This window comes from Equus caballus, chromosome 1 (assembly GCF_041296265.1).
Source record: "Equus caballus isolate H_3958 breed thoroughbred chromosome 1, TB-T2T, whole genome shotgun sequence".
NCBI lineage: Eukaryota > Metazoa > Chordata > Mammalia > Perissodactyla > Equidae > Equus > Equus caballus.
The window spans coordinates 28,578,311-28,605,311 of NC_091684.1; the positions used below are offsets into that span (position 1 = coordinate 28,578,311).

Genomic DNA, 27,001 nt, shown 5'->3' on the forward strand with positions numbered 1-27,001 from the left:
AGTTTGGAATAAGAATCCTTTCCCATGAGAATCTTTTATTTGCCCCAGCTGAGGGGTGGGCATGGGGTGTTAAATAAGAACTGGAATGGGGGGATGCTGTACAGAGGGGCCCAGGAAGGGGGCTGCTGAGTGGGTGACAGTTCAGTGCACCTGAGGCTGTGGGTGCCCATGGCAGAGCCCTCCTGGTGGCTCAGGGGGTGGGCCCAGCTTCTCTGCCTCCTGTTCCACCGACTGGCTCCCATATGCACTGTCCTCCTTCGCCTCTGCTGGGGGAGTGGACACAGGAGCGGGGATAGGGAAGAGTCAAGGCTTAGGCCTCCCACCCTCCAGGCCCAGATCCACCTTCCAGGTAGCACCCCTTTACCTGTGCTGGGCAGCTTGTCTCGGGCCTCAGGACCCCGCAGCAGCCTCACTCCCTCCTCTAGGCCCATGTCAGACAGGGCATCCAGCAGGCCTGCCAAGTCCCCACCAGCCAGCTGAGGAGAAGGAAGAGGCGTGAGACCTGAGTTATGGTTAGGGCATGGGGTCAGGAGCCTTGAGGCCAAGGAAGCACCTGGGATCTGAGACTGGGGAAAGGAAGCTGGAGCGTGGAGCAGGGGACAGGGACTGACTGACCTTGTAGCTGCGCAGGAGGCTGCCACTGGGTGAGGCTGTCTTTCGATACGTGTCCACCAGACTGCGTAGCCCCAGCCGTTCTGCCAGCTCTGCCCAGCTGCCCTGGGCTCCTGGCCCATCTAGCAGATGCTCCAGGTTCTGCAGGACTGTATCCTCGAGTGGCAGCTCTGGTCCTGAAGGCAACACACACAGACATGTTAGTTGCCCCCACAGATGGGCACAGGCACAGACACTTGGACGCCACCCCTCTCCCATGGTAATCTGACAGACAAGGCAGACAGGGCCATTGGGGGCAATGGATGGAGGACAAGGATGGAGAAAGAGAGGCCTCCTGAAGGAGAAGAGACTTCTGTGAGCAGGGCTCTGGGTCTGGCAGTGGGTGGAGAGATCTCACCTGCAGGGCTGGGTGGAGTCAGGGGGGGCGCCATGGTGTCCTGAGCAGCATTTAGCAGCAAGGTCTTCACCTGGGGAGACAGCCTCAGCCTTAACTCTCTCTTATCCCAGTCCTTAAGCCCAGGTACCGGTTTCTCTGGACCCCATCCGTAAGCCCAGATGCCCATTCCCTGGTACTTCTAGTCTCAGGGTGGCCTCACCTTGCTGCTACGAGTGAGGTCAAGAGGTGTGTGGCCCCGGAAGCTACTTCGGATGTCCCTCTCAGGCCCCTCAGAGTCTGAGTCACTATCAGAGGTGGGCGGTGAAGGCAGTGGGCACAGGGGCTCCTCATTCTCTGCATGGATATCAGCACCTGGGGGAGGGAGATAGTCATGGGGAGGTACAGTGGAAGCCCACATTAAAGACTGCAAAGTAGGGGAAACTGGGAGGCACCCCTTTTCCTCCCCAGCCCTGTTCATATGCCCCCAAGGGTGAGACTGACCAGCTTTTAGAAGGAGGCGGGTAAGAGTTGGGGATCCCAGTCCGGCTGCCAGGTGTAGGGGTGTGTTTCCCGCGAAAGTGCGGGCATTCACATTGGCACGGAGCTGTGGGGTGCAAGGGAGTGGGTGATCACAGCACCACAGATTGGCTGCCCCTCCCCCTGTATCTTCACCATCCTTGGTCCCTCCACAACCCTTGGCCCAACCCCTTGCACAATCTTTAGAGCTACCTTGGTGACCAGATGGGTGACCAACCCCAGCTCTTCCATCTCGGTGGCCAGATGCAGGGCTGTTCGGCCCCCCTGCCGCTCTGCAGCCTCCACTTCAGCCCCATTGTCCACCAGCAGATCTAGGCACTCAGGGCTCCGGGCACGGACCGCCAGGTGTACTGGGTACAGCCCTAGGGAGAGAGGATACTCAGGCTGCAGCTGTGATCCCCAACGTGGCTCCCTGACCAGCTGAGCTCGACACCTCATATCCACTCTAGGCACTCACCAATTACTCTCCCTAGTCCCCACCCTTGCCTCCAGGTCCAGATGAGGTGATGAACTTACCTTCAAAGTCCGGCAGGTGCAACAGCTGGGGCATGGCGGGAACCCCACTCTGCAGCAGGGCACGCAGCAGGTCTGGGGCGCCAGCACCCACCCGCAGTGCCAGGTGCACCGCTGAGTCTCCGTGCCGATCCAGCAGTGCCGGGTCTGCGCCTACCTGCAGCAGGAAGCTCACCACCCTTGTCTGCCCGGTGATCACTGCCAGATGCAGGGGTGTCTGGGGACACAGGCAAAGTGAGCCACGCCTGCCCCTGGCCGAGACCCACCTGCCTTCCAACCCCTACCCCCTCACCAATAGGTGCCCCTCACCTGGTGCAGGTGGTTGGTGAGATTGACAACGCCGAGGTGCTGGGCATGGTAGATAACGTGAGCTATCTGCTCGATGACACTGGTCTGCCCATGGATGATGGCCAGGTGTAGCGGCCTGGGGGTTGGGGAGTGAGACTCTAGCCTAGCAAGCCCAGCCTCTCACAGCACCCTCTACCCTGAAAAGCCCACTGCCTCCATAACCTCCCTCGCTGGGCCCGTCGAGCCCAGACATCTCCAAGGGCATCGCAGCACGTAAACTTAATCCTTCAGAGCACCTTTTGCGGTAGATAAATGCTATTATTGTATCCCTTTTAAAGTCGACTAAACTGAAGTCTGGAGAGATTAAGTACTTGAACAGAACTAGTACAGATCGAGGTCGGACTTGAAACCGGGTCTGTCCAACTCCAGGGCCCTGGCTCTTTGCAGGTCCCTTTCCTGCCCCGCACCCCATTATCTTCCATCAGGCGTCGAGCCCGGGCCCTTCTTCCCGCCTTCCCCCGCTAGCCCCCATCGTCCACCCTCCCGCCCACCTACGTGTCTCCGTTCTCGTCCTGCGCGGTCAGCAGGTGGCGCTGTCCCGCCAGCAGCGCGCGCGCGTCCGCTGTGACGCCGTAGTCGAGCAAGGCTCGGGCGCTGCGCCGCGCCAGGCCGAACAGGCGCTCGTTGTACTCCCGGGCTGGGGGAGACAGGGGGCATGGGCGCGGGCTAGGTCCCCATCCCCAGGGTCCCGACCGCCCGGATTCCGGAGGCCATACCCTGCTGCAGCAGCTCCGGGGCCTGTGGTTCGTGCTGAGGGATCACGGGGGACGCGCTCGGCTCTGCCGCTTCCTCCCCAGCATCCACACTAGGCGCCCCGGCGGCCATCTGCGCCCCGCCCCCGCCTCCCGGGTAGCAGCCCATTGGGGCCGCGCCGGACTGGTAGGGGTTGTAGGTCAAGGAGGAGGGGAAAAAGCCGAGGCTGCCACCTGTGGAGACAGGCAGGGCTGCAGGGAGGGAGCACCAGCCAGGACTCTGCCAGATTTCTTCCCCCAGTTTCTCTCTCCTTTACCCTTCCCTCCTCCATCCCTCTTCCCGCCATCAGCACCCCCTCACCTCCTCCTCCAGCTCCTCCATAACCCCCAGCTGAGCCCCCGGAGCCTCCACCCATGTGGGAGCCACCCCCGAAATGCTGAGAGAAGGTGGGCAAGGCTTTCCTCCGCTTGCGCTGCACCTCCTCCTTGTCTGGGGGCAGAGGGAAATGAGATGTTAAAACCCCAACTCATGGGCCTCAAGAGACCTATCCCAAGTTTGGTAATGGCTCTTCCCCCAAAAAGCCCTCAGGCTGGCTCTTAGGACCACCTCTTCCTGGGACCTTCCCCACTTCTGACTTGACTCATGGGTCCCCTGATCTAGTTCTTGGGACTGTCCAGCCCAGCTCCCACCCTCCAGCCCCCCTGGGATCTTCAGCCCAGCCCCACCTTCTACCAGAGGGTAATAGGTGAACTGTTTGGAGTCAGAGACATCCCCCCCACGCTTGCGTTTCAGTTGCAGGAATACGGTTACAGGACGCTCAATCTTCATCTTGTGATAGGGAGGCGTCCGGAACACAATGGCATACTAGGGGAAGAAGAACATAAGGTGTCACTGAGGCCTTGGCCTAGTTAGGCCCCAAGCCCTGGCCCTACGGTACCTGTTTATGGACATCTGTGGGAGAGAAGTCCCCAAAGGCCTGCCATCCATTCTCATCATCCTCGTAGAATCGAACCTCAATGTCATCTACAGGGAAAACTGAAGCTTAGCCACAGCTCCTAGTGGAATCTCCAGGGCCATGTGTCCTGCAGCTGCCCTGACCCTCAGTCTTGACACCCACTGCCCGTAGCTCCCAGCCTGGGCTCCAGCCTCACCTTTCTGCACCTTGTCACAAAGCAGATAAACCTCATCTCCACCTCGCACAGAGCCAGCTGTCTTGTCCATTCGAGAAATCTTCAGGTTCGAGGCCCCAGGAGACTCTAGGGGGTGGGATAGCAATTACTTGAGATGATATAATAGCCATAGCCCCATTTATGCAGCCAGGTGCTTTGTATTATCATTTGAACAACCTCAAGAGGTACAGAAACTGCTAGAATCTTCATTTACCCAAGACAGAAGCCATATTCAGAGAGGGGAAATGACTTGCTCAATGTCATTCAGCTCATCCATGGTAAGGCCAAGTTCAAACCCAGACCTATCTGAATCCATAGCTTGAGGCTGCCCCCCATCTCCCTCTGGCACCCCAGGTGGTCAGGATACTCACTGCTGTCGTGGATGGGTTGGGAGATAACTGGCTTCAGGGGCAGGGAGAAGGAGCCGTCACTGGCTCGAAGGAAGGCAGAGAAGCGCAGGCGCACAATGCTCAGGTCCATCACCTTCTTCAGCTCCTTGGCCTCCTGCTCCAGCTCCCGCCGCTCAGTCTCTGGGCAGTGGGCACACACATGACCCCAGAACTGCTCCTCTACTCCTTGCACGACCACCTCCCGTCACTCCCTCTCTCCCCTCCATACCCGTAAGGCCCTGGGGCCTGGAGCGGAGTCGCTGCCTCTGAAGTTTTTGTATCATAATCTCCATCATGTTCTTCTTGGTCACATGCAGGACACCCAGGTTGTTAAATCTGGTTGGGGAGGGACTCAGAGGCTTTACAGGCAGTTCTTTCCACCTAAGGCACCCTCCCCACTGCCAGGGCTCAGCTCAGCCCTACTTCCTCTAGGAAGTTTTCTGGGTTTTACTTGGGGCCTTGGGTTCTGGGGCCAACCCAAGTCTCTCTCCTTGGTCAGATGCTAAGATCATAGAGGTGGGCTGAGGCCTAGGACTGGCAGGCAATGAAAGGGCAAGCCAGTGGGGGCGAGGGGTAGAAGGCACCTACTGGGCAGTCATGTCCTTGGGTCCCACAGACACGGCGCAGACCCCCAGCTCCGAGCACTGCTTGCCCACCAGGCTGTGGGCGTGAGCACGAGGCGGGTCACTGTGTGTTACCAGGTCCACCTCAATCTTGGCTGGTCCCTCGTAGTTACAGATCTGGCAGGGGCAAGGGCTGTCAGTAATGCCCCTGGACACATTGGCCACTAGCCCACCCTCCAGTACCATCCCCGCTCACCTTGACAGTGGGGTAAGTCTTCCGGCCCTTCTCGCTGGAGGCACCTGGCAGTCCCCCATGGGAAGGGCCTTCACAGCCATATCGAAATCGGAAGCCTCGCTGAAGGTCCCAGGGCAGAGTGACATTGTGACCAGGAGAGACCCCCCCAAGGCAGCCACACCCCCAGACAGCAGTGACCATGATGAGTGGTAGTGTCTGTCCTGAACCACAATCATACCACTGTGATCAGCAGCAACCAACTATCTCAACCTAAATGGCCTCTGGAGTCACTGACCCTTCCCATGGCCACCCAGCTACAACTACCCCACTTTCTCCCAAAGCTGAGGCAATCCCACACCATCCCTTCCACTCACCTGCTTAGGCTGTTCGACGATCACCAAGTAGGGGCCATCAGCTGGGGACAGAGGGGCCTTGCTGAGCCAGGATCTCTGAGCTCATCCACAAGGCAAAGGGCACATGCTCCTCTCTCCCCCTCCCCCTAAGACGAGGGGATGTTAGGGGACTTACTAACCTGTCTCTGGGGCCGGCTCCTTGGGCTCCACAATGGATGGGTTGAATTTGAAATCATCATAGTCAATAATACCATCCAGACCCTGGTTTGGAGACAGGTGGCAGCTGATTCTGAGCCACCCCCAGAGCCCTCCACCTCCCAGCTCTGGAAGCCCTTAGTAATCACTCCTTCTCCTCACCAGGCCCATAAGAAAGCTCCTATTGGAAACAGTTTGCAGGCAGACAGGCTGAGTGATAGGCAGGCTGAGACAATCTGAGGGCATTATAGGTGTAGGGGAGCAGAGAGAGCTCGGACAAACAGGCAGACAAGCAGACACACACGGGGGGCAGCCGCCGGCTTCGGGTCAGGTGGCGTGACTCACTGGGTCGTAGCAACTCTCCATGTCTCTGGGCTAGGCCCGGCTCTGTCTGGTGGCTCCGGCCGGGTTCTGTTTCCCAGAGTTTCAGGCGCCCGCCTTAGGTCGGGGGGAGTGGCGGGGGGAGAGAGAGACAGATGAGGACCAGAGTGGGGGGAGAAAGGGAGGTCCAGATTTGGGGGAGGGTCCGATCTCCTCCAGCCACCCGTCCGGGTGTGGCGGGCGAGATCCGGTGGAGGGCGAGATCCGGGGCTGGGCTGGGCCGGGGAAGGGGCAGGAAAGTTAGAACAGCTTAGGAAAGTCCCGAAAATACCAGGGGGAGGCGGGGCCGGAGGAGGCGGGCCTGGAAATGACGCCACTGGCCACGCCCCCGCGGCGGGAGGGGCGCGAGGTCGTCTTTGGCCTGCGGGCGCCGGTAGTCTTTCGGCGGGCAGAGGGGCAGCCAGACCCAGGGAAGCCCCCGTGGAAACTGAGCCCCCCTCCTCCCTCCAGGCAGGCGCCGGGGACCGGAGGGTCTTTTAAGGCCTGGGGAGGCTCCCAGTCCGGGGCCAGACCTGCCCCCATCCCCTCCCCCGTTCCTGGAGCAACCTTGGGATTTTCTACCCCGAGGGAGGCCACGGCTGATTCACCCCGGGGGCTTTTGGGGGGACATTCCTGTTGCAGGAAGGCCTCCTCCCCGAAGGCCTGTAGGCGGGGGCTCTTCCCAGTGGGGGGCCCCGGGGTTCTGCCCCGAGAACCGAACTCTGGGGCCGCGGGGCGGGGGGATGGGGGTGAGGAGGGTGGAGGAAAGCCGTCTCCTCCTTGGGATGGGCTCCTCTATTCCTTCTCCCCGAAACATCTCAACAGCTGTTGATTCTCACACCGCACCTGCTTTGGGTGCCCACGCCCCCCGCCCCAGTCCCATAGCCGTGTGTATGTGTGTTTCTCCATCACAGGTAAACAAGTGTGTTTCGGCCCATGTGCTTGCGTGCGTGTGCAAGTCAGCATGTCTGTGTACAGATGAGCGTCCTTAAACTTCTCAGTGTAGACACATGTCTGAATATGTTTTAATATGTAAGGGCACAGGTGAACCTGTCTTTGAGTTTGTGCGTCAAGAATATGGATCTAGGCACCTGTGCATGGGTGAGCATGTTTGCGTGTGCAAATGTGTGCGGGTGTAGTGCATGGGCAATGCTGTGCACACGCTGGTATACGTGTAGGTGTACGTACGGGTCAGCATGTCTTTATACAAGGATGTCGCTGTGTATCTGTGTGTCTTGTTCGTGTGCGTGCTCTTTGTGTGTGTGCGCGTGCATAAGCCGCTCTCCAGTCCCGGGCTAAGAGTCAGGTAAGGGCCCTCTTCCCGCCCTTCTCCGTGTCCCAGCCACCCGGGGGTCTGAACCCGGCCACTCACCGCGGCGGCGGCTCCGGTTCCGGCTTCTCTCCCCGCCCGACCCACCTCGGACTGGTGGCGACACCTCTGCAGCCACCAAGGCTCAGGTCGGGAAAGCCCCTTTTCCGCCCCCCGGGGGGGGGAATTCCCGTGACGTGTGCGTGCGTCACGCTCCATGCCCTTTTTCATTGGCCGAAAGTTTAACTCCCTGACCCGCGCAGCCAATCGGGAGCGATTCAGGTGCGCCCCTTAGAGGGGAAAGCTTCGCACAGCGCGCGGAGCCGCGAGCGGGGGTGACGGTCGGGGGGGGGGCGCCAGACTGAGGTGGGTTCCGCTGACCGATTGCCATCTCCAGGCCGAGGGCCCCGGCTCCGGTCTCCTCTCCCGCCCAGGGTTGCCCCAGACGGCTGGCAGTCCTCGCCGCTGCTTGGCTTATGCTGTGCCTAACGCTTGGCCACCTCTGAAGCCGAGGAACCCCAGGGGGAAGCTGGCGGGCCCCAGCCCTCTGGTCCCTCGCCTAGAGCGGGACCCTGCTGCGGGGAAGAGCTAGAGAAGAGGAAGGAAGTTGATTGTGCAGTCGGTCCCAGAGCGCCATCTGGTGGCCTCTCTGGAGCCTCACGGAGCTTCTGTAATCCTCCCTTCCGTCTCCCCTGGAAGAGAGAATACCGACCTAAAACCTCTTCTATAAATGACAGGTTCACAGTGAGCCAGACTTTTACACCCACTTGAGCTCAGGAACTCATGTTAGAATTTAAAATGCATTTAAAATCTTAATATTTCAAACTTCTTCCGATGTAGGAAATTGCCTTTTATATAGTTCTCAACGTCCTCTTGAACGCTGGTGGCAGCAAGGTCAGTACAGGATTTCACAAAGTGCTGATGCAGAAGCTGGACATCTCTGGTTGGAAGAGTTTCTCTTTAGGAGGTGCGATGAGTAATCTCCATTCTTGGAGTCGTCCTCCCTTAGGCTCACGGTAGAACACAGGCTGTTGTTTCAGATCTTTCCTGCAATTTGCCCCTGACCTTCTTCGTAATGGAATTACAGGCCTGCACTGGCTCTACATAGAGATCATTATGGCCCTCAGTTTGGGCTATTTCCTGTTTCCTCTCCTCTTCATCTTGCTGGAAAATGGAATGTGCCAGGTACACTATTAAGGTACTTTGGTATAAGTTATTCTTCCTTCCGACAACCCTAGAAGGTAAATATTACCTTTACTGATGAAGAAATTAAAGCTCAGAGAGGTGAAGTAACAGAACCAAATACACAGCTAGAAAAGAGTGAGAATTCAAACCAGTCTGTTAACTCTGGGACGAAGCTCTTTCCCCTAAATCTGTATAAAACAAAGCAGGCCTTTCCACCTGACTGCGGGCCTCTCAAGGGAACATCATAAGATACTGTCAAACAATTTGCTGAAATCTAGGGATGTTGTCTACTACAGTCCCCTGGTAAATCAGACCTGAACGCTTAAATTAAAATAGAATGAAGTTAGTTTGGTGTACTCCAACTTAGTGAAGCTGTGCTGATTACCATTGATCATGACTATCCTCATAAACCACCGATTGGAATTGGCATGAATTCTCCCAGTCTCCACAGTGTCTCTAAAAGCACCCCTAGGGGTTGAGCTATTTTAGTTATAAGATTCCGAGCTGTAATTTACCTGAAGATTTTAAAAAAGAAAAACCTTTATTATAGAAAATTTCAAACATATAAAGAGTGGAGAGAATAGTATAATGAACCCCCATTTACCCATCAGTGAGCTCCAACAATTCCCAGTGCTGGCCTGGATATTTTACTTGACTCAAAGTTTACTGTCAGTTGCTAAAGCCTTTTCTATCTGGGCTTAAGAAACCTCTTCGTTGTTTGTTCCACTAATTTCCAACCTAATGATTCTCTCTTTTTCTGTACCCAGCCCTAGCATTAGGTCTGGCCCAGAGCAGAGGTGCCATAAATTCGCTCTTCATCAGTAAGCAGTGAAGGCCTATTCTAGAAAACAATGTCCCTGTTTGCAGACAAAAATCAAATGGATGTATAATATGTCAGTTGGCGATAAGTGCTATGGAAAAAAATCAGGTAGGTAAGGGGATAGAGAATGACAAGGGTTTCCTATGTAGCACTCAGGGAAGTTTTCTCTGATGGGGTAACAGATGAACAGTGACTCGAAAAAAGTGAGGGAGTGAGTTCTGTGGGTATTTGGGGGAAGAGCATTCCAGGTGGAGGGACTAGCAGTGGGGAGGTCTGATATGAATGTGTTTGGCATATTTGAGGAAGAGCAAGAAGGTTGTGTAGGTGGCATCAAGTAAGAACTTTGGATTTTATTCTGAATGAGATGAAAATCCATTGGAGGGTTTTGAGCAGTGTAGAGGAAATGATATGACACATTTTAAACAGATCCATTTGGCTGCTGTGTGGAGAGTAGAGTATAGAGAGTGCGGGACTAGAATGGAGGGAGACCAGTAGTCCAATAGACAGTGGCTTGGACTTGGGTGGTAGTGGGTGAGGATAATGAAAAATAGTCACATTCTAGGCAGATAAGAAAGATAGAAGCAATAAGACTTGCTGAGGGATTGGATGTAGGATGTGAGAAAAGGGGGGAGGTTTTTGGCATAAGAACCTGGAAGAATGGAGTTGCCCTGTAGTGATCTGGGGCAGACAGGGGGAGGAGCAGATTTGTAGGGCGTAATCAAGAATTTTTCTTTTTAAGTTTGTTGTATTTGAGAGCTTATAAGGCATGCAAGTGGAGATGATGAGGGGTAGTTGGACATAAAGTCAGCAATGGATGGTATTTTTTTTTAAACCTGGTAGAGTGATTTTATTATTATTTTTTTCTCCCCAAAGCCCCAGTACATAGGTATATATCCTAATTGTAAGTCCTTCTAGTTCTTCTGTGTGGAACGCCGCCTCAGCATGGCTTGATGAACGGTGTGTAGGTCCATGCCCAGGATCCGAACCAGCGAACCCCAAGCCCCCACAGTGGAGCATGAGAACTTAATCACTATGCCACTGGGCCAGCCCCATGGATGGTATTTAAAGTCTTGACAGTGGACACCACATCACCCAGCAATCGAGTGTAGAGAAGGGATTCGAGGGGAAGGGCCAAGCCCTGGGGCATTCTAGTGTTCAGAGGCTGCGGGGATGAGGAGGAGCCAACAAAGGAAATTGAAAAGGCATGGCCAGTGAAGGAGAGGAGAACCAAGAAAAACTAGTGTCTCAGAAACCTAGTGATAATATTTCAAGGAGGGGGTGATGAACTGTTTACTTGAACCAAAAAGTTCTTTCTCCTCACCTGAAGCCCAGGGGCTGAGTGGTTCTTGTTTTCTCATGGCCACTCGTCTCTGAAGCAGTGAGCCCTGAACAAAGGTAAGTATCTGAGGGCTCAAGTAGCAACATTTTTGTTGTTCCTAGCAGTTTTTTTTTTGGCGGGGGGAGGTGTGTGGCAATGGTGTAATTCATCCTTCCTGATATCATTCTTATGTGCTTAGAAAATTTATTAATTCTTAGTTGTGTGTATCTCTTTCCAATTTTCTAGTGAACTCTTAGCTCACTAAGTAATAGCCTGTTTCTTCAGATGCTCAACCTTTTATTCCTCATGAGAAGCTACAGAAAACCTGTGTAGCTTTGGAGGGTTTCCCCACCACGACAACCACTACCTTTGAATTGAGGAAGTGTCACAGGAAAGACCATGAGGTTTAGGGTGAGACAGACCTGAGTTTGAGTCCCAACTCTAACTCCTCAGGGACTTGGCCTCTTTGAAGGTGTTGCCTCATCTGAAAGAGTAAATACCTCGACCAGGCCATGTGAGCAGTGCACCTAATATTGACACATATAGGTGCTCCCACAATGTCACTTCTCCATGTTAGGGTCTTAGGTCTCTGGCTTTCCTCCGGACTTTTTGAAATCTGCTATCCTAGACTTCTTAAGGAGTCATCAATAAGACCAGCATTTCCCTCCAGATTACACTATTACTTTCCTACAAGATGTTTCGTCACTTTCACATCACCAAGCCATTCTTCCCGGTTGGTCAGAATGAAGGCCTTGATATTAGTTTCTCGCGTAGCTTCATTTCCCTTCTCAGAGACAACGGTGTCAACAACACAATCATGTATGTGTCAGATGTTCTTTCTGTAACAGAATGAGACTTCTGATAAACGTTTTTCTTTGCTAAGCAGCCGGGAGAGGGTCAATTTGCAATCACTCCAGCTTCTTTCTTAATATTTGCAGACCATAGGGCACAGAATTGTCATATTCCTTTGTTCAAAAGATGGCCTTCAGAGTTCTTTGCAGCAACCAACGTTACTTCCCCCACAGGGAAACATGTGGAAGCTTCTAAAGGCAGAGCTTGTGGGGCTTAGCAGGGAGAAGAGAGACATCATAACTGAAGCCAAGGTCCCTAGTGTCCATCTGACTATAGGTCCAGACTTTCCTGCACCCATAAGAAAAGTACAGATCAAGAATGCAATCATACTCCTAATTTTCTGAGGGGTAGGGTCAGGCGAGGCTCCTGGTTAGTGTGGAAACCAGGCACGGTCTGGACTACTTGGGGGAGAAGGAAGGGAATAGGGAGAAACTACTGTAGGAGGTTCAGGTCTCATGTCAGTATTTTTCCACATCAGGCTGTCCCTATTTCCAAGGTGCTCTTTTCTACACCTAACGGAGGCACTTACAGAGGTCTAGACTCCCAGCAACCCCCACATAGTTGTGCTAAGCAAAGGGAAGTGCGAGGTGCTGAATGATCACATAGCCACCTGGGCCCAAATGAAGAGGGCAAGTGCCCTTAACTCTCCATGGGGGAGGCCAGCTGGTAGTACAACAGGGTACCACTCCCTGACTTCCCCTCTCCCCAGACGGGGAAGGGACCATTGTGGAGGAGGAAGCCAAGATGATGTAGATGCCTCACTTGGGAAAGCTTAATACATAGCATTCTGTATCCCACCCACAGTACCTCAGCCCTGCAGCGGCCACGCTGCCTGTCCCTCGCACACTCCCACTTGTCTTACCCTGACGCAAAGGGAAAGAAGGGAAGGGGTCCTCCAATCAGGCTTCAGTGACTGGGATGGATGGAGGCTGTGGGGCAGGGAGAAATCATCCCTCCTTGGTTTTGGGCCAAAATGAATGCCCTGTGCCTAGAAACACACAATCACAGCTGTGGACATGATGTTCCCCCTTTCCTAAGCCCCATGGGTTCCTTTGTGCTCCTGGACCATGAGGCACATTTGAAGGAGCACTTCTGAATAACTACAGCTCAGCTCTGGTTCACCCTCCTTTTGACCCCAGTCTAGGCTGTCCTCAGGTGTCTCCCTTGGATCAGTTAGGGAAGAGGACAATTGCCCAAACCCCTGACACATCCCTAGTGACAAGGGCGCACTGCTGTGGTGGTGGTGGGGCGACAGCAGTGGTGAAGGAATCCTGACCCCAGTCCTGGCATCTGGCTGGCTGGTAGCGGGGGGGCCACATGGCCAGAATGTTGGTAGGTTCGGCCTCTCTTCTGTTCACACAAGGCCCAAATCCTGGGTGTCCCAATAACATGGTGTCCATAAGCTCCAGAAGGAAGCCAGAGGGAAAGGCAATGATGTTGGTACTAAGACATTTATTACATCATAAAAAGTCCATTGTTGTCCTGTCTGTTTTTCAATATGTACATGCTCCTGTGGGCAGTTCCCCCATCCAGCCCCACCTGCCCACCCTCTATGGTGCCAATCAACTCTCCAAACTGACCAACTAATTAATAAAAGGAAGAACTGGAGGAGGTGGCCCAGGGCTGATGGGAGTGGGAAACAAAGTGCAGAGTGGTTGGCTTGGCTCTCAATGCCTGACCACAGGCAGGAGGGGCATGAGGGTGGGCACTGCAGGGTTGGCACAGTGATGCCTCCCCAGAGCTGCCAGGCTGCAGGTGATACCTGAGTGCACTCTCAGGTTGGACCCCCAGGAATGGAGAGCAGAGGAGGAGGAAGAAGGTCCTGCAGCCTGACTGTGGGTCCCAGGAGGGGCTATAAAAGTTCTCTTTTTCAGGTCTCCATCCAAGTAGCAGCGACAGCAGCTTGGGCTGGGCCTGAAGAGTTTGTGGCCCCTGGGACAGCCTGGTATGAAGTACTGGTCCTGATCTCTGAGGGGCCTGGCTCAGTTGACCTCGGAGGTGGGCATGGGGTCTGTGGGGCGGGGTGTGGCCAGGAGGGGCACTGGTGAAGTGGCCTCAATGAGAGCAGGGTTGAGGATGATGGGCAGAGTCATGGGTGGCACGCCCACTTGCAGTGGGGAGGCCAAGGGCTGCAGGATCAGTGGGGGCTGAGACAGGGGTGGAGGCCCATCTGGGGTAGGGCTCAGCCTGCTGGGGCTAGATGCCACTGATGATCCAGGGGAGCTGCTGTTCGCAGGTCGAGGGCCCTCGGGCTTCTCAAAGTCTGTAAGGAGAGCAAGGTGGCTATAGTCAGACTCCTTCCCTCACATTCCCCAGCTGGTTTACCAAACCTCTGCTCCTCCCCATTACTGTGAGCAAAATGACCCCTCTCAGGCTAAATAGTTGGAATTCTCCCCTCAAAACACATTCCAATGTCCAGCTACCTTATATTTACCCTCTAGCTCCTTTGTTGTACCTCTAGTCAGGTTAATTTGGTCTGGTCTTTACTAGAATCTCTGCATATTCTTTCCAAGTCCCTGATCCAGACTTCTCCTTCCAAGCCTGAAAATCTCAAGCTGCTAGCTTATCACAGCTTATTTGGTACTGCCATTCCCACAGGAAGAGCAGGGTAACAGGATTCTCTGGTTCCCTCCTTCCCCCTGGCTCACAGCCCAAGCTCAGCAGCAATCCCACGCTACCCTGGCCCTCCTCTTAAGCTTCCTACTTCCTGCTTAACACCCAGCAGGCTAGCCCAAAGGGACTTACCACAGGCCCCCAGCTCCGAGGGCATCTCTGGGGGAGGTGGGTGGCCAGGTGTCCTGGTGTCACCAGCAGCAGGAGTCAAGTGGGCTGAAGCCAGAGGTTTTTGGGCATGAGGCTCCATAGGCATGGGCTCTGGGGAGGGTACAGAATCCAGATGGCAGCTCTTAGTGCTTTCTGTCAAGCAGACCCCTGGCTCCCTACCAGCCTTCCCAACCTCCTAGAGCAGAGAACTAATTAGCTCTAGACTCTTTTTGATGAGGACTTTTTTTGATGAAGTTGGGCTGAGCCCCCTACCCTGGATGACAGTCTGCTTGAAGAGCTCATCTCGTAGATGGGGCAGAAAACAGTCAATGCGCTCCCAGGTGATCTCCCAGAGGGCTGAGGGGCTGCCTCCTCGGGCATCTGCACTGTGGAAAATCTCCGCTGTGTCCATCACCAGAAGCATATTCTTCAGAGACTCAGGGATGGCCTCTGACTGCGGCCAGCAGTGGGACCATGAGAACAGGAAAGAGGGCATGGTGGAATATGGTAAGGAGAAGGTAGCTACCAAGGGGGAAACAGCAAGTCTTCCCAGCAAGTGGGAGAGGAAGCAGGCAGGAGGAGTTGGGCTGAGGTAGAACGTACTAGTAAGTCACTGGAGCCTGCGTGCATGTACTTGTCCATGAAGTCCAGGATGGTCAGCCAGAGGGCGGCAAAGGTAGAGAGTGACAGCAGTGGAGACAGGTGCTGCAGGAAGACCTACGGCCCACCAGCCCCTTTTAGCCAAGGGTAGGGTAGGAGTCTTCTGCACCCCCTCTCCAGGGCTGGGAGGCAAGCCTACCCTATCTTGCATGGAAATCTTAGATCAGAGATGCCTCCGAATTCCAGAATCCTCCCAAGTCCCTGGGTCCTGCTGAGTCTCCATAGCTGGGGGTCCTGAGCACCTACACTGCATCTCTAGATCCTACCAGAAGCCTTGGCTTCCCTCCTTGCGAAGAGGCAGGTATGGGGGAGTGGGTAGGTGCAGGGTGGTAAGCAGTACCTTAGAGAGCAGTGTGGAAGCCCTCATCCGGGTCTCCTCCATCCCGCCCACATCTGCAGGGCTGATGTTCTCCAAGAGCTTGGTCAATAGAGGAAACAGCACCTGGAGGGGTAAAGAGCCAATATCTCCCTAGTAGGGTCAGGTGGCAGCCTTGCCCCAAGGAAGCCAGGGGTTGGGGTGAATGAATAAAGAGCAAAAAGGAAGTTATGGTGCAGGCTGACGACTGATATTGGGACTCTTCAGGCTGCCTGGCTCTCCTTGTCTTAAGGGTTATTTTTTTTTTTGAGGAAGATTAGCCCTGAGCTAACTGCTGCCAATCCTCCTCTTTTTGCTGAGGAAGACTGGCCCTGAGCTAACATCCATGCCCATCTTCCTCTACTTTATATGTGGGATGCCTACCACAGCATGGCATACCAAGTGGTGCCATGTCCGCACCTGGGATCCGAACCAGCAAACCCCAGGCTGCCAAAGCGGAACGTGTGCACTTAACTGCTACGCCACCGGGCCGGCCCCATCTTAAGGATTTGAACTTTACCTTAATACCAGAGGGAAGTCCTACCTTGTTAAAACAGGACTCCCATTCCAGAGCGTCTAGCTTTTGTAGATCATGTACCAGTAGTGCTCGCTGCAGATAGGTCAGTGCCTGCATCCGCACCTGGCGCCGGGCATCACAGCACAGGCAGGCAATGCCTGAGAGTGAGAACAGGCTCAGGATCCTTCAGGCATCCTGATGTTGGTACTTCCCAAGTTTCAGTTCCACCTCTGCCCCTGCCCTGCCCGTTCCCTCCAGGTTTACCCTGCAGTAAAGGGCACCAGCAGTGGGCCCAGAGGGTGCGTGAATCCGCTTCAATCTTCCGGCCACCTGTCTCCAGGTGGCGCTGCTCCTCTGCCCATGAACTGTAGATAGAGGCCGCCCGCGTGTGCAGAGTGTGCATCAGGTCTAGCAACTGGGGTCACAGGAGGGCATGATATGAGTGGGGTTAAGTCTGGTGGACCTCCCCCACACCCCCTCTGTCCCTGACTGAGTCCTCAAGGGAGCCCCTAGTATCCATCACACCATACTCCACCCCTCTCACCACTCCTTTCTCCTCAAACTTTATGAGCTGGTTGCCCCAGCCCTGGCCAGTGTTTCTCAAAGTTGGGTATTACTCCCAGTAGAGGAGACTTGAAGAGGCATGTGGACTAAGTATTTAATAATATTTATTGCACAGTGAGAAAGGTACTTTCTTTTCAATTTTCTTTCACACCTTCTGATGACAGATAAAGCCTCATCTTGTTAATCTCATTTTTTTTTAAGCAAGATTAGCCCCGAGCTAACTGCTGCCAATCCTCCTCTTTTTGCTGAGGAAGGCTGGCCCTGACCTAACATCCGTGCCCATCTTCCTCTACTTTATATGTGGGATGCCTGCCACAGCATGGTGTGCCAAGCGGTGCCATGTCTGCACCTGGGATCCGAACCAGCGAACCCCGGGCCGCCGAAGTGGAACATGCGCACTTAATGGCTGTGCCACCAGGCCGGCCCCCAGTTAATCTCATTTTAAAAACAGAAAGCAAACTCAGGCTCAGAAGCTTTGATGGGCAATAGTCTCTGGCCAGATTTAATCAATTTTTGTTTTCATCATTTTTCTAAAGTTATTCTATTTAAGGCAATTAGTTCTCCATTTATTTAGTGATATAAAGTCTGCTCATAAATTTTATATCCCTCGAATAGACACAGAATAACTCCAGAAGAATAGACAAGAAACTGGTGGCAATGGTTTCCTCTGGTGAGGGGAACTTAGTGGCTGGAGATAGGAATGGAATGGGGCTTACTTTTATCTGTTTACCCTTTTGTACTTTTTGAACTTTAAACCATGTGCATATTATTACCTATTCAAAAAATAAACCTTAATTTAAAAATTAAGCAAACAAAGACTTACAAGTGGTCTTAGATAGGGGGACACTGTGGAGGTGGTGGCAAGGGCCTGGGCTAGAAAACATATGCCCTTCCTCTCAGCCCTGGCTGTCCCTGGCCTCACAGAGGCTCCCAATGTCAGGTGCAGGGAGAGGAGAGGAAGTAAAGGGTGCCATACTTACGTCCTGACTGACCTGTAAAGACACCGTATGGTAGCTGGCAGGCACGCCTTCATCCTCATCATCGTCACTGTGCCCGCCCCGAGTGGCATGTTGGCTGGAGGTTCGAGGCCGTCGAAGCACTGAGCCATCCTTGGATTTCTTCTTGAAGCGGTTCCCTTTGCTGTCATATTTGTGAATCTTGCCACGTTTCTCCTGGGATTTGCACCCTGAGCAGAGACACACTGAGGTCACATTTCCACATCCATGGGCATAGATGCCTGCCTTTCCCTCCCTTTTCCCCGTATATTCACATGGCTACTCCCCAGTTGCCCCTTCATTGGGTGACCCACCACCATTCAGACTGGCCTCCACAAAGATGCGGAGAGTCTTGACACAGAGCTCAAAGTTGTCGGGTGTGATGTGGGCAGCGTCACGCACGATGAAAGACAGTGATTCCACACACTTAAGGAGGGACTTAGTGTCATGTGGCCCGAGGTCCAGCCCCACTGTTAGGCTGTACTGATTGACCAGGGGTGAAGAGCCTGGCCGGCTGGGCCCGGGACCTGGCTTGGAGTTATCGATGTCATCCTTCCCCACCTGTAAAGTACACAGAGGATATGGAACCCAGGCTTCACCCCAATCTTCCCCTAGATGCCCAGGAATCCTTCCCACAGGCCAAGGAGGGAAGACTGACTGCCCATATGCTTACTCACCACTAACCAACCGCTGTTGACGACATCAGCATCTGTGGCTGATCTGTGGATCTTGCCAGGCCTGCCATGGTCAGTGTAGACCTCTGAGTCAGAAGTGTACCCTCGGTCCAGGTTCACATCATTTTGATGGTAGGATGGGAGTTCACTGTCTGATTGGGCCCCTGAGCCAGAAGGGAGAAGGGTAAGGGTCAGACTTGGGATGGGGACATTGGGATGAGGGATAATTTCAGCTCTTAGAAGAAAAGTGCTGAAGCCTGGCCTCCTCTTTCTTGGTCTGGCTTAGTTTCAGCCCTGTCACCAGAGGGCTGAAGGATGGCCTGGACAACTTCTCTCTTCACCAAATGGGGCAGCAGACTAATTTGGGCTCCTGATGGCATCTAGTAGCAGCTGTCAGGGCAGGAGGTGGCAGTGAGGACATAGTTTCTAAAAAAACAGACCTCAGGACAGTAGAAAGCTCGGCTTCATGGCCTTCTCTGTACCTACTTGCCTTCCTGCTGTTTAACGTATGGGTGCTGGGGAGAGGCCAGTGGGCACAGGAAACTCTGGAAGCAGATGGCAGAAGCCAAGGGGGTTTAATCTGCTGAACGCAATAAACTGTGTTTTGTTTTCCTGTGTCAACCCCTGGGACCATAACTGTTTATCTGCCAGTGTGGGTCTCCCTGGGAAAGGGCTTACCAGCATCAGGTGCATCAGCCTGGGCTGTGGCCTGCAGGGCAGCTGGAGGCTTTACGCCTGAGCCAATGCACTCCAACAGCGTGAAGAGAGTGGCCCAGTCATCACCCGAGTGGATGTTGGCTGCGTTGGTCTTAAGGAGTTCATGGAGCCCATAGGCTACCTGGTGACTGACTCGGGACAGCACGCTGGGCTTCATTAGTAGCAAAATGCGTAGGGAAAGCAGTACCTGGGATGGAGATGGGTAGCAGGAAGTAGAAGTGGGCACACAGCTCCTTGTCTCGTCTGCTTCTCCACCAGCCCAGTCTCCTTAGGCCAGCGAGGACAGTTTAGCTAGGACCCAGCTTAAGGTACTGCTGCTGATCTTTTTTTCAGATTTCTTTTAATTGAAATTTTTATTGAGATAATTATAGATTCATATGCAGTTGTAAGAAATAATACAGAGATCCCTTATCCACTTTGCCCAGTTTACCCCAATGGTAACATTACACAAAACTATATAGTATATCATCACTAGGATACTGACAGTGATATAGTCCACTGATCTTATCCAGATTTCCCAGTTTTACTTGTACTCATGTATATGCATGTGTGTATTAAGTTCTACACAATTTAATCACCTGTGTAGGTTTGTGTATCCACCACTAGTCAAGATTCTGAAAAGTTCCAACACCACAGGATCCCTTTTGTAACCACATCTGCCTCTTTCCTGCCCCCATTCCTAACCCCTGGCAATCTGACTACAACTTCTAAAATTCTGTCATTTCAAAAATGTTCTACAAATGGAGTTATATAGTATATAACCTTTTGGGATTGGCTTTTTTCACTCAGCATAATTCCTTGAAGATTCATCTAAGTTGTTGCATGGATCAATAGTTTGTTACCTTTAATTGCTGAATAGTATTCCATGGTATGTGAGTAACACAGTTTAACTATTCACCTGTTGAAAATCCTCTGGGCTGACTTCAGTTTTTGGCCATTACAAATAAAGCTTCTATGAATATTCATGTATAGGTTTTTATGAAATAGTAAGTTTTCATTTCTGTGGAATAAATGCTCAAAAGTAATTGCTGGATTGGGTGGTAACTGCATGTTTAGTTTTATAAGAAACTGCCATTCCCACCAGCAATGTTTAAGTGACCCGCATCCTTGCCAGCATTTCGTATTATCACTATTTTTCACTTGAGCCATCCTGGTAGGTGTGCAGTGACAGCTCATTGTGGTTTTAATCTGCATTTCCCTACTGGCTAATGATGCTGAACATCATTTAATGTCTTCATGTGCTCATTTGCCATCTGCATGTCTTCTTCAGGGAAATGTCTGTTCATATCTTTTGTCCATTTTCTAATTGGACTTTTTTTTTACTGTTGTGTTTTGAATTCTTTTATATTTCAGATTGTTAGTCTTTTTTCAGATATGTGATTCACAAACATATGCTCCTTGTCTTTTCATCCTTTTTCCATGTGCTCTCATAAAGTCGAAGTTTTAAATACTGATGAATCCAATTTATCAATTTTTCCTTTTATGAATTGTGCTTTTGCTGTCACGTCTAAGAACTCTGCCTAGCTCCCAAAGATCTCCTCCTAGATTCTTCCTAAAAGTTTCATAGTTTTACATTTTACATTTAAATCCATGATTCATTTTGAGTTAATTTTTCTATAAGGTATGAGGCTTAGGTCAAGGTTTTTGTCCCCTCCCTCTCCCCTGATGGATTTCAATTGCTCTGGTAATTGAAAAGGCTATCCTTCCTCCACTGAATTGTTTTTGCACCTTTGTCAAAAGATTAGTGGAGCATCTTTGTGTGGGTCTATTTCTGGGTTCTCTCTTCTGTTCCATTGATCTATGTGTCTATCCCTTCACAAATACCACACAGTCTTCATTACTGTAGCTATATAGTAAGCCTTAATATCAGATGAGTGATTCCTCCCACTTTCTTCTTTCTCAAAATGTTTAGCTATTCTAGGGCCTGTGCTTTTCCATCTAAATTTTAGAATAAGCTTGTCTATGTCTACAAAAAACCTTGCTGAGATTTTCATAGGAGTTGCATTAAACTTGTACATTAATTTGGGAAGAACTGACATATTTACTATGTTGAGTCTTCCAATCCATGAACATGGTATACCTCTTAATTTATTTTGGTCTTCTTTGATATCTTTCATTAGCATTTTATAATCTTCAGCATACAGATCCAATACATGCTTTGTGAGGTGTATATCTAAATATTTAATTTCATTTGGAGCACTTGTAAATGTAGTGTGTTTTTGGTTTTATTTTTCATATGTTTATTATTAGTAGATAGAAATGTGATTAATTTTTGTGTGTTGATCTTATATCCTATGATCTTGCTGAACTCACTTATTAGTTCTATGCTGGCTGTCTTTTACAGGTGGGCCAAGAGATCTCAGGAGGGTCCTAAGCATGAGAGCCAGAAAATTAGGTATAGGGCTGGGACTCCACAAGGCAGCAGCTGTCTAGCCCTACAGAGCAGATTCAGAGGGGCCTGTAGAGGTGCTGAGTACCAGCTTCATGCCTGAGGCCATTCCAGACTCACCCTCAGTGCCACCTGTTAGACTCTCTCAGCCCTGTGGTAGGTCACTGGGCTCATGCTATGGGGCACTAAATGTGTACTCTGTCTCAGGCCATATCCATAACTGACACTGTGGCTTGCATAGCTCCTGCCTTCCCAGCTGCACTCTGCTTACCTGGCCACTGATCTCTTCTCTCCGGAGTAGCCTAATAGCCAGGCGCAACAGCCCCACCACTGCCCGCTCCACAAGGAAGCAGAAATCCTGTGCCTGGACACATAGGTGGTACAGATGGTCTCGAACAGTCTGCCATACACAGCCCACACGATCCCTGAGGAACATAAGGGATGAAGATAGTCTCAGCTGGAGAGGCCACTGGGCAATAAGCCTCCCTTTCTGATCCAGGCTAGGCCTTTCAGGGCTCACTGGTATTAATTATACCCTAAGTAGGCAGGTGTAATGAGCAAGCTTCTCCACTGCTCACAGCTTCATGTGGTTCTTGCCTCCAGAGCCCACTCTACAAGATGGCCCCAGGTTTCCATCCCTTTGGCACAAGCCAGTATGAGGCCTGCCTAAAGACTGCCTTCTACCTGTTCTCTAGCACAATCCTCAGCAGCATCTCCAGGCAGAAAGCAGCATCCTCCTCATCATATGTCTCTTCATCTGGTGTCACTGAGACCAGAGCCTGAAGGAGAACAACAGCAGGAAAGTAGTCATGGAGGAGAAGCTAGCCACTGGCTCTGCCCTGACAGAAACTGAGGCATACACCACTGTTCCCGTCTCCCCTCCCAGACCCAACCAGTCCTTTCATCCCTCTTTCCTCTTCATTCTGTACCTTCATGAGTTCCTGCAGTGACTCTAGCTGTAGGAACTTGCTTTCTGTAATCATTTTTTCTGGATCACATTGCTAGAGGGGGCACGAGAGAGAGAGGGGGGTCAGTGACAAGGGCTGGAAGGAAGGGAATGTTCCCAAGGGCCAGGAAGAGAGGGCAGAAGGACTCAATTGGGGTCACAAGCCGTGGATGATTCTATTCTTCGGTACATAAGGTAGTGTCTGTCAAGCAGGGAGGGGTCTAGGCTTGTTCACCAAGGGTAGGCAGGGGTAGTTACCTTGATACAGTCCAAGGCCACTCTCTTGGCCTCTTGGTTCTCAGTGGATGGGCCCCGCACACTAGACTGCTCAGTACCGCTTAGTGTCAGCCAGCTCACGAAGCTCAGAACTGTCGACTCTCCTCTGTAGAAAAAGAGTACAAGCCCTGGTGAGCTCCAGAGTTCTTTTTTTTTTTTTTGAGGAAGATTAGCCCTGAGCTAACATCTGCCACCAATCCTCCTCTTTTTGCTGAGGAAGACTGGCCCTGAGCTAACATCCATGCCCATCTTCCTCTACTTTATATATGGGACTCCTACCACAGCATGGCATGCCAGGCGGTGCCATGTCCGCACCTGGGATCCAAACCAGCGAACCCGGGACTACTGAAGCAGAACGTGTGAACTTAACCGCTGCGCCACTGGGCCGGCCCCATCTCCAGAGTTCTGACCTTGCCTCCCCAAGGCCTTCAGCCTCTGATCTGCCCTCACCGGTTCGATGGTGTCTCCTCCCGCTGTAGAGAGATCTTGCCATTGGGATCCACAAAGTCTTCTACCTGGAGAATCAGGTTAAGAATAATTTCTTTCCACAGGTCCTTTGCATTTCCTGCTCCTCCAGGCAAAGTTCTCTGGCTTTCTTCCTGTAGCACTCTACCCTACACTATTGACTGGGCCCCTTCCAACTGGTGACTGGCAATGGCTTCTACTAGCTCTCCTTTACAGCTATCCTTCACACCCAAGATCTGTGGTTTTCCATTTGAGGTGTTCCTGGTAAGCTTCAGCAGGCATTAGGCCGATGCTATTCTCAACCAATTCTATTTACAGATAGCACATAATCTTGGAGCTCTTGCCTTGTTACTGTCAATTAGTCTCCTACCAAGAATTACCTCCACCATAGCTTTGGGCAGCAGTTGGGCTCGGAAGAGCTGCAGCATGGCCTCCATGATATTCTTCCAGCCTTCCCGCAGGATGTCACCATGACGATGGGCCAAATGGAATACCGTCTTTGCTGCAATGTGGGCTTTAGGGTTGCTTCCAAACACACTGGGCAGGTTTTCAATAGACTGAAAAAGAAGATAAGAAGTTTAGGGCCTGGCAAATATTTGGAAAAGAGATTCTCTTAGGCCTCTACCAATGGTTCCCTGAGGGTCCTTCTGCTGGCTATGCTTCAATCCTCCATAATACTAGTGGGGAAGGCTAACCTGGTTAAGGCCTTCCCCATTACTGCATTTCCTCTCCCATGCCCATTACACAAGGTGATGCTATTCTCATCCTAGGGTGTGTGAGACAGAAATGGTCTAAGCTCCACTGTAGTCTAGGGGGAGTGAGGGAATATGCTGAGGGAAACCAGTTCCGCAGATAAGGGTAGGTCTATGGCTAAAAGAGAGGTCCTCCTTTGGAACTCCAAGTACACAGTTCCTGCCCCTGCTCACCTCACTGCTGAGAGCTGTGAATTTGCACAGAGAGATGATGAGATTGTCAAACACATCGCTGAGGCCATAGTGGGCGGAGATCATGGCACATTTCCTGTAATGTCACATCCCAGAAACAGTCACTGGAAGGCCAGGTAGCCCTTCCAAGTTCCTGAGGAGGCTTTCCCAGGACTCTTCCCCAATCAGTCCCAGGAAGAAACCTTCTACTCTTGAGTCTGTTTAAGACTGAGCTTTGCCAAGCTTTAGCCTCCCTCCAAAGACTCAGGAGGAACCCCATTCTACAGAAAATAAGAGTAGGAGTCAGAGAGGCATAGAGGCAACCATGTTAGCTCAGAGAGATGGGAGGAGGTCAAGACCAGGAACAAAGCTGGGCTACCTGAAGCCTGAGATGGCTTTCTGGATGATTGTCTCCTCAAGGCTTTTGTCAAAGACATAAGAGAGTGCAGCAATAGTGGGGCCCCAGGTCATGGTGAAGAGGTCAAGATCGTAGCTACCAGTAGGCACACGCAAGAATATGCCCTCTGGGGTAGCACCTCGATGAAGCAGCACATTCCACACATAGTTCTCCCGGACTAAGCCTGTCTGCTCCTCAGGCATCACAATTTCCTCATTCCTGTCAGGAGGTAAGGGAAGGAATAGGTGTACTGCTGTGAACCTGACTGGTTCCAAACTAGGACAAGGGGCTTCGCACATACCGGGACTCTCCATCAATGAGAGGTCATCAAAACTGCAGTTCAGTGGTCAGATTCCCACCCACCAGTGGGACCAGGGAGAAAGAAAGGAAGTGTCCCATAATCCCCCATAATCTCAAAGCCCTGTCTCGAAGAGGGGCCTTTAGTCCTATAGTAAGATCTCACATTCTTTCTGGATATGAGAGGAACAACAATTCTCTCTACCTTTTCTGACTTACAGTAGAAAACTAAGCGTCCCATCTCTAACTTCTGACTCAAACCTCACCCTCCAGCACCATCTTAGGTTCTCTACCAGCCCCAGAATGCTTTGGGTTTGGAAAATGGGGCCATGACACTCCACTTAGCAGGGGCAGTTTGGAGAGTACTGGCTCATAGCACTGGAGTTCCCGTAGTGCTCAGGCTTCTTTAAGGAAGAAAAATGAGTTGGGAGAGAGGGGGCTTCTTAGTTAAGTCCCAAGGCTAAATCCCAGGCATATGAGTCATTGTAGTCTGATGTGACTCTAAAATGTGGAAACGGAAGTAGTGTGCTTCTCCTTAACAGAGATGCTACACCCTCCACACATACTCACTTGATGGCATGGTACATGTCCTCCAGGATGTCTTGCTCAAAGTCCTTTCCTCCATTCACACCTTTTAGGTTTTTGCGAAACTCCTAGAGACAGGCCAATAAGCTTTTCCCACCACGTGTTAATGCTGAAGCCCCACCCAAGGAACTCCTGGGTTTATGGTAAATAGGACTTAGGAAACAGTAAGTGAAAGAACCCACCTCCCTACCCCAGTTCCTCTTCTGGATTGGTCAGCTCTCCCTGATTCCCTTGGACAGAACTCTGTCCATTGTGCCCACTGGAAATCCTATGTCCTTCCTGCTACCTCCAGAGCTGGGTTGGATCTTCTCTGCTTGACTGGGAGCCAAGCTTACCTCCAGGGTCATGGGCGCATTCTGTTTGCGAACATTGTGGTTGTGCTGGTCAGTATTAAGCATGATGACAGCATAGGCCAGGGCAAAGCAGGCATCGCTATTGGCAAATGGGGAGCCGTTACAATTCTGAAAAAGCAAAGACCCCACTTGTGTCAATGCCCTGCTCTGGCCAATCAAACCCTCACTACCAACCCACTGGTCAATACTGGTACAGAAGAGAGGTACCAGGCAGAAAATGGCCAACTTCTTGCCAACTCCTTAACAGAAGCTGGCTTCTCTAAGGAAAGCTCACTGATGTTGTTCTCAGCCTTCTTAGAAGACAGCAGCTGGGTCCTTCAACTGGAGCCATAGAAACCCTCAGTCAAACTAACTTGGGATGCTGGGCTCAGCCTCTGCCACTCAAACTTACCCTCCAATGCTCTGTGAATGCCTCTAGCAACCTCTGGATGACTGGTGCTTCCCCAGGCAAGCGGAAGGCTTCCAGGTAGAGACGGAGAGCTTCATCTAGCCGTAGACCCTGAAAACTGAAGGTGCTATAGGGAAAGGAAGAAGAATGAAGAGGCTGAAGATGTATAAGATGCAAATATTGGGCTCTCTCTTAGCTACAGTCCCTCTAACCTCCTCCTACTGGAATAGAGGAGGATGGGGGCTCTGGTAAAGGGGAGGTATCTCCTGGTCATCTCTAACACAGACCAGAATTTGACAACTACTAATTAATCAGTGCATTCTTGCCTAGAAACCCCATCCCTGGAATGCAGAATCTACCCTGTGCTCAGCAACCCTGATCCAACCCTTGGCAATGCTCTCTATGCAGAATGGAATGACTCCCAAAGCTAACTTGCTGGAGATTCTTTCAGGTCCAACAGATATAAATCATGGGAAGAGGAAGAGTGTGTGTTCTGGGTTACCAGCAGGAACTGACTGAGACTGCTTTGAGGGAGGGACGCTCTGTTCTCCCAGATTGATCACCAACTATGTCCCACACTCCTTGCAGCTTCCTCACCTCACAAAGCTCTCCAACAGGTCAATGTTTTTGCGGTCACTCACAAACTCTCCAATCATTTTCTTGTCCAGTCGAGGGTTCTCTCGCAGCCACTGGGCTACCTCTGTGTTGTCCATTGGGATGGTGAGGAGGCCTTTCTCCTGAAGAAACTGGATCCCCTTCTTTGGTTTCTGGTTGAACTGCTCTGTGCCAGTGATGAGCAGCTGAAGGAGAAATACTAGAGGTGTCAAAAGCTGCTCTGCCCCTAAACCAGACAAGGCCAGGCTGGTCACCTAACAGGCTCCTAGAACATGGTTCTAAGTGACTCCAGAAC

At 51.8% G+C, this 27,001-nt stretch overlaps 2 protein-coding genes across 58 annotated transcripts in view; both read right to left on the bottom strand.

The window, feature by feature from the left end:
• Nucleotides 1–18: 18 nt before the first annotated feature.
• Nucleotides 19–8,237, bottom strand: NFKB2 (nuclear factor kappa B subunit 2). 8 transcript variants are annotated; one of them, XM_070222229.1, is made up of 23 exons: nucleotides 7,716–8,237; nucleotides 6,329–6,421; nucleotides 5,968–6,049; nucleotides 5,810–5,850; nucleotides 5,457–5,555; nucleotides 5,226–5,377; nucleotides 4,867–4,973; nucleotides 4,620–4,778; nucleotides 4,231–4,335; nucleotides 4,017–4,102; nucleotides 3,805–3,943; nucleotides 3,440–3,568; nucleotides 3,103–3,312; nucleotides 2,882–3,023; nucleotides 2,348–2,462; nucleotides 2,042–2,255; nucleotides 1,718–1,887; nucleotides 1,490–1,592; nucleotides 1,209–1,360; nucleotides 1,010–1,079; nucleotides 616–788; nucleotides 365–476; nucleotides 19–263 (listed from the first exon to the last, which is right to left on the bottom strand). In XM_070222229.1, the coding sequence occupies exons 2-23, from the start codon at nucleotides 6,347–6,349 to the stop codon at nucleotides 142–144; spliced, it is 2,703 nt and encodes a 900-aa protein (XP_070078330.1). In that variant the 5' UTR covers nucleotides 6,350–6,421; nucleotides 7,716–8,237; the 3' UTR covers nucleotides 19–141. The 8 variants fall into 8 exon arrangements, with proteins under 8 accessions (XP_070078330.1, XP_001916453.3, XP_070078341.1 ...); XM_001916418.6 differs by having other exon boundaries at nucleotides 19–266; XM_070222240.1 differs by having other exon boundaries at nucleotides 19–266; nucleotides 5,968–6,164; nucleotides 7,716–7,819.
• Nucleotides 8,238–13,262: 5,025 nt separating this feature from the next.
• GBF1 (golgi brefeldin A resistant guanine nucleotide exchange factor 1) overlaps nucleotides 13,263–27,001 on the bottom strand; it is a 126,553-nt gene continuing 112,814 nt past the window's right edge. For 27 of the 50 annotated variants that reach the window (XM_070221985.1, XM_070221935.1, XM_014733220.3 and 24 more), the window contains 23 exons: nucleotides 26,689–26,891; nucleotides 26,095–26,218; nucleotides 25,686–25,811; nucleotides 25,336–25,418; nucleotides 24,451–24,687; nucleotides 24,075–24,168; nucleotides 23,529–23,705; nucleotides 23,134–23,198; nucleotides 22,666–22,789; nucleotides 22,391–22,462; nucleotides 22,146–22,240; nucleotides 21,733–21,886; nucleotides 19,034–19,259; nucleotides 18,359–18,519; nucleotides 17,996–18,242; nucleotides 17,667–17,872; nucleotides 16,387–16,537; nucleotides 16,150–16,280; nucleotides 15,591–15,692; nucleotides 15,194–15,307; nucleotides 14,864–15,044; nucleotides 14,573–14,701; nucleotides 13,263–14,090 (listed from right to left, as the gene is read on the bottom strand). In XM_070221985.1, coding sequence (XP_070078086.1) covers nucleotides 13,810–14,090; nucleotides 14,573–14,701; nucleotides 14,864–15,044; nucleotides 15,194–15,307; nucleotides 15,591–15,692; nucleotides 16,150–16,280; nucleotides 16,387–16,537; nucleotides 17,667–17,872; nucleotides 17,996–18,242; nucleotides 18,359–18,519; nucleotides 19,034–19,259; nucleotides 21,733–21,886; nucleotides 22,146–22,240; nucleotides 22,391–22,462; nucleotides 22,666–22,789; nucleotides 23,134–23,198; nucleotides 23,529–23,705; nucleotides 24,075–24,168; nucleotides 24,451–24,687; nucleotides 25,336–25,418; nucleotides 25,686–25,811; nucleotides 26,095–26,218; nucleotides 26,689–26,891 — 3,483 coding nt within the window. In that variant the 3' untranslated portion in view covers nucleotides 13,263–13,809. The remainder of the gene's footprint in view (nucleotides 14,091–14,572; nucleotides 14,702–14,863; nucleotides 15,045–15,193; nucleotides 15,308–15,590; nucleotides 15,693–16,149; nucleotides 16,281–16,386; nucleotides 16,538–17,666; nucleotides 17,873–17,995; nucleotides 18,243–18,358; nucleotides 18,520–19,033; nucleotides 19,260–21,732; nucleotides 21,887–22,145; nucleotides 22,241–22,390; nucleotides 22,463–22,665; nucleotides 22,790–23,133; nucleotides 23,199–23,528; nucleotides 23,706–24,074; nucleotides 24,169–24,450; nucleotides 24,688–25,335; nucleotides 25,419–25,685; nucleotides 25,812–26,094; nucleotides 26,219–26,688; nucleotides 26,892–27,001) is intronic. The other 23 variants (XM_070221986.1, XM_070221931.1, XM_070221992.1 and 20 more) reach the window with 3 other exon arrangements.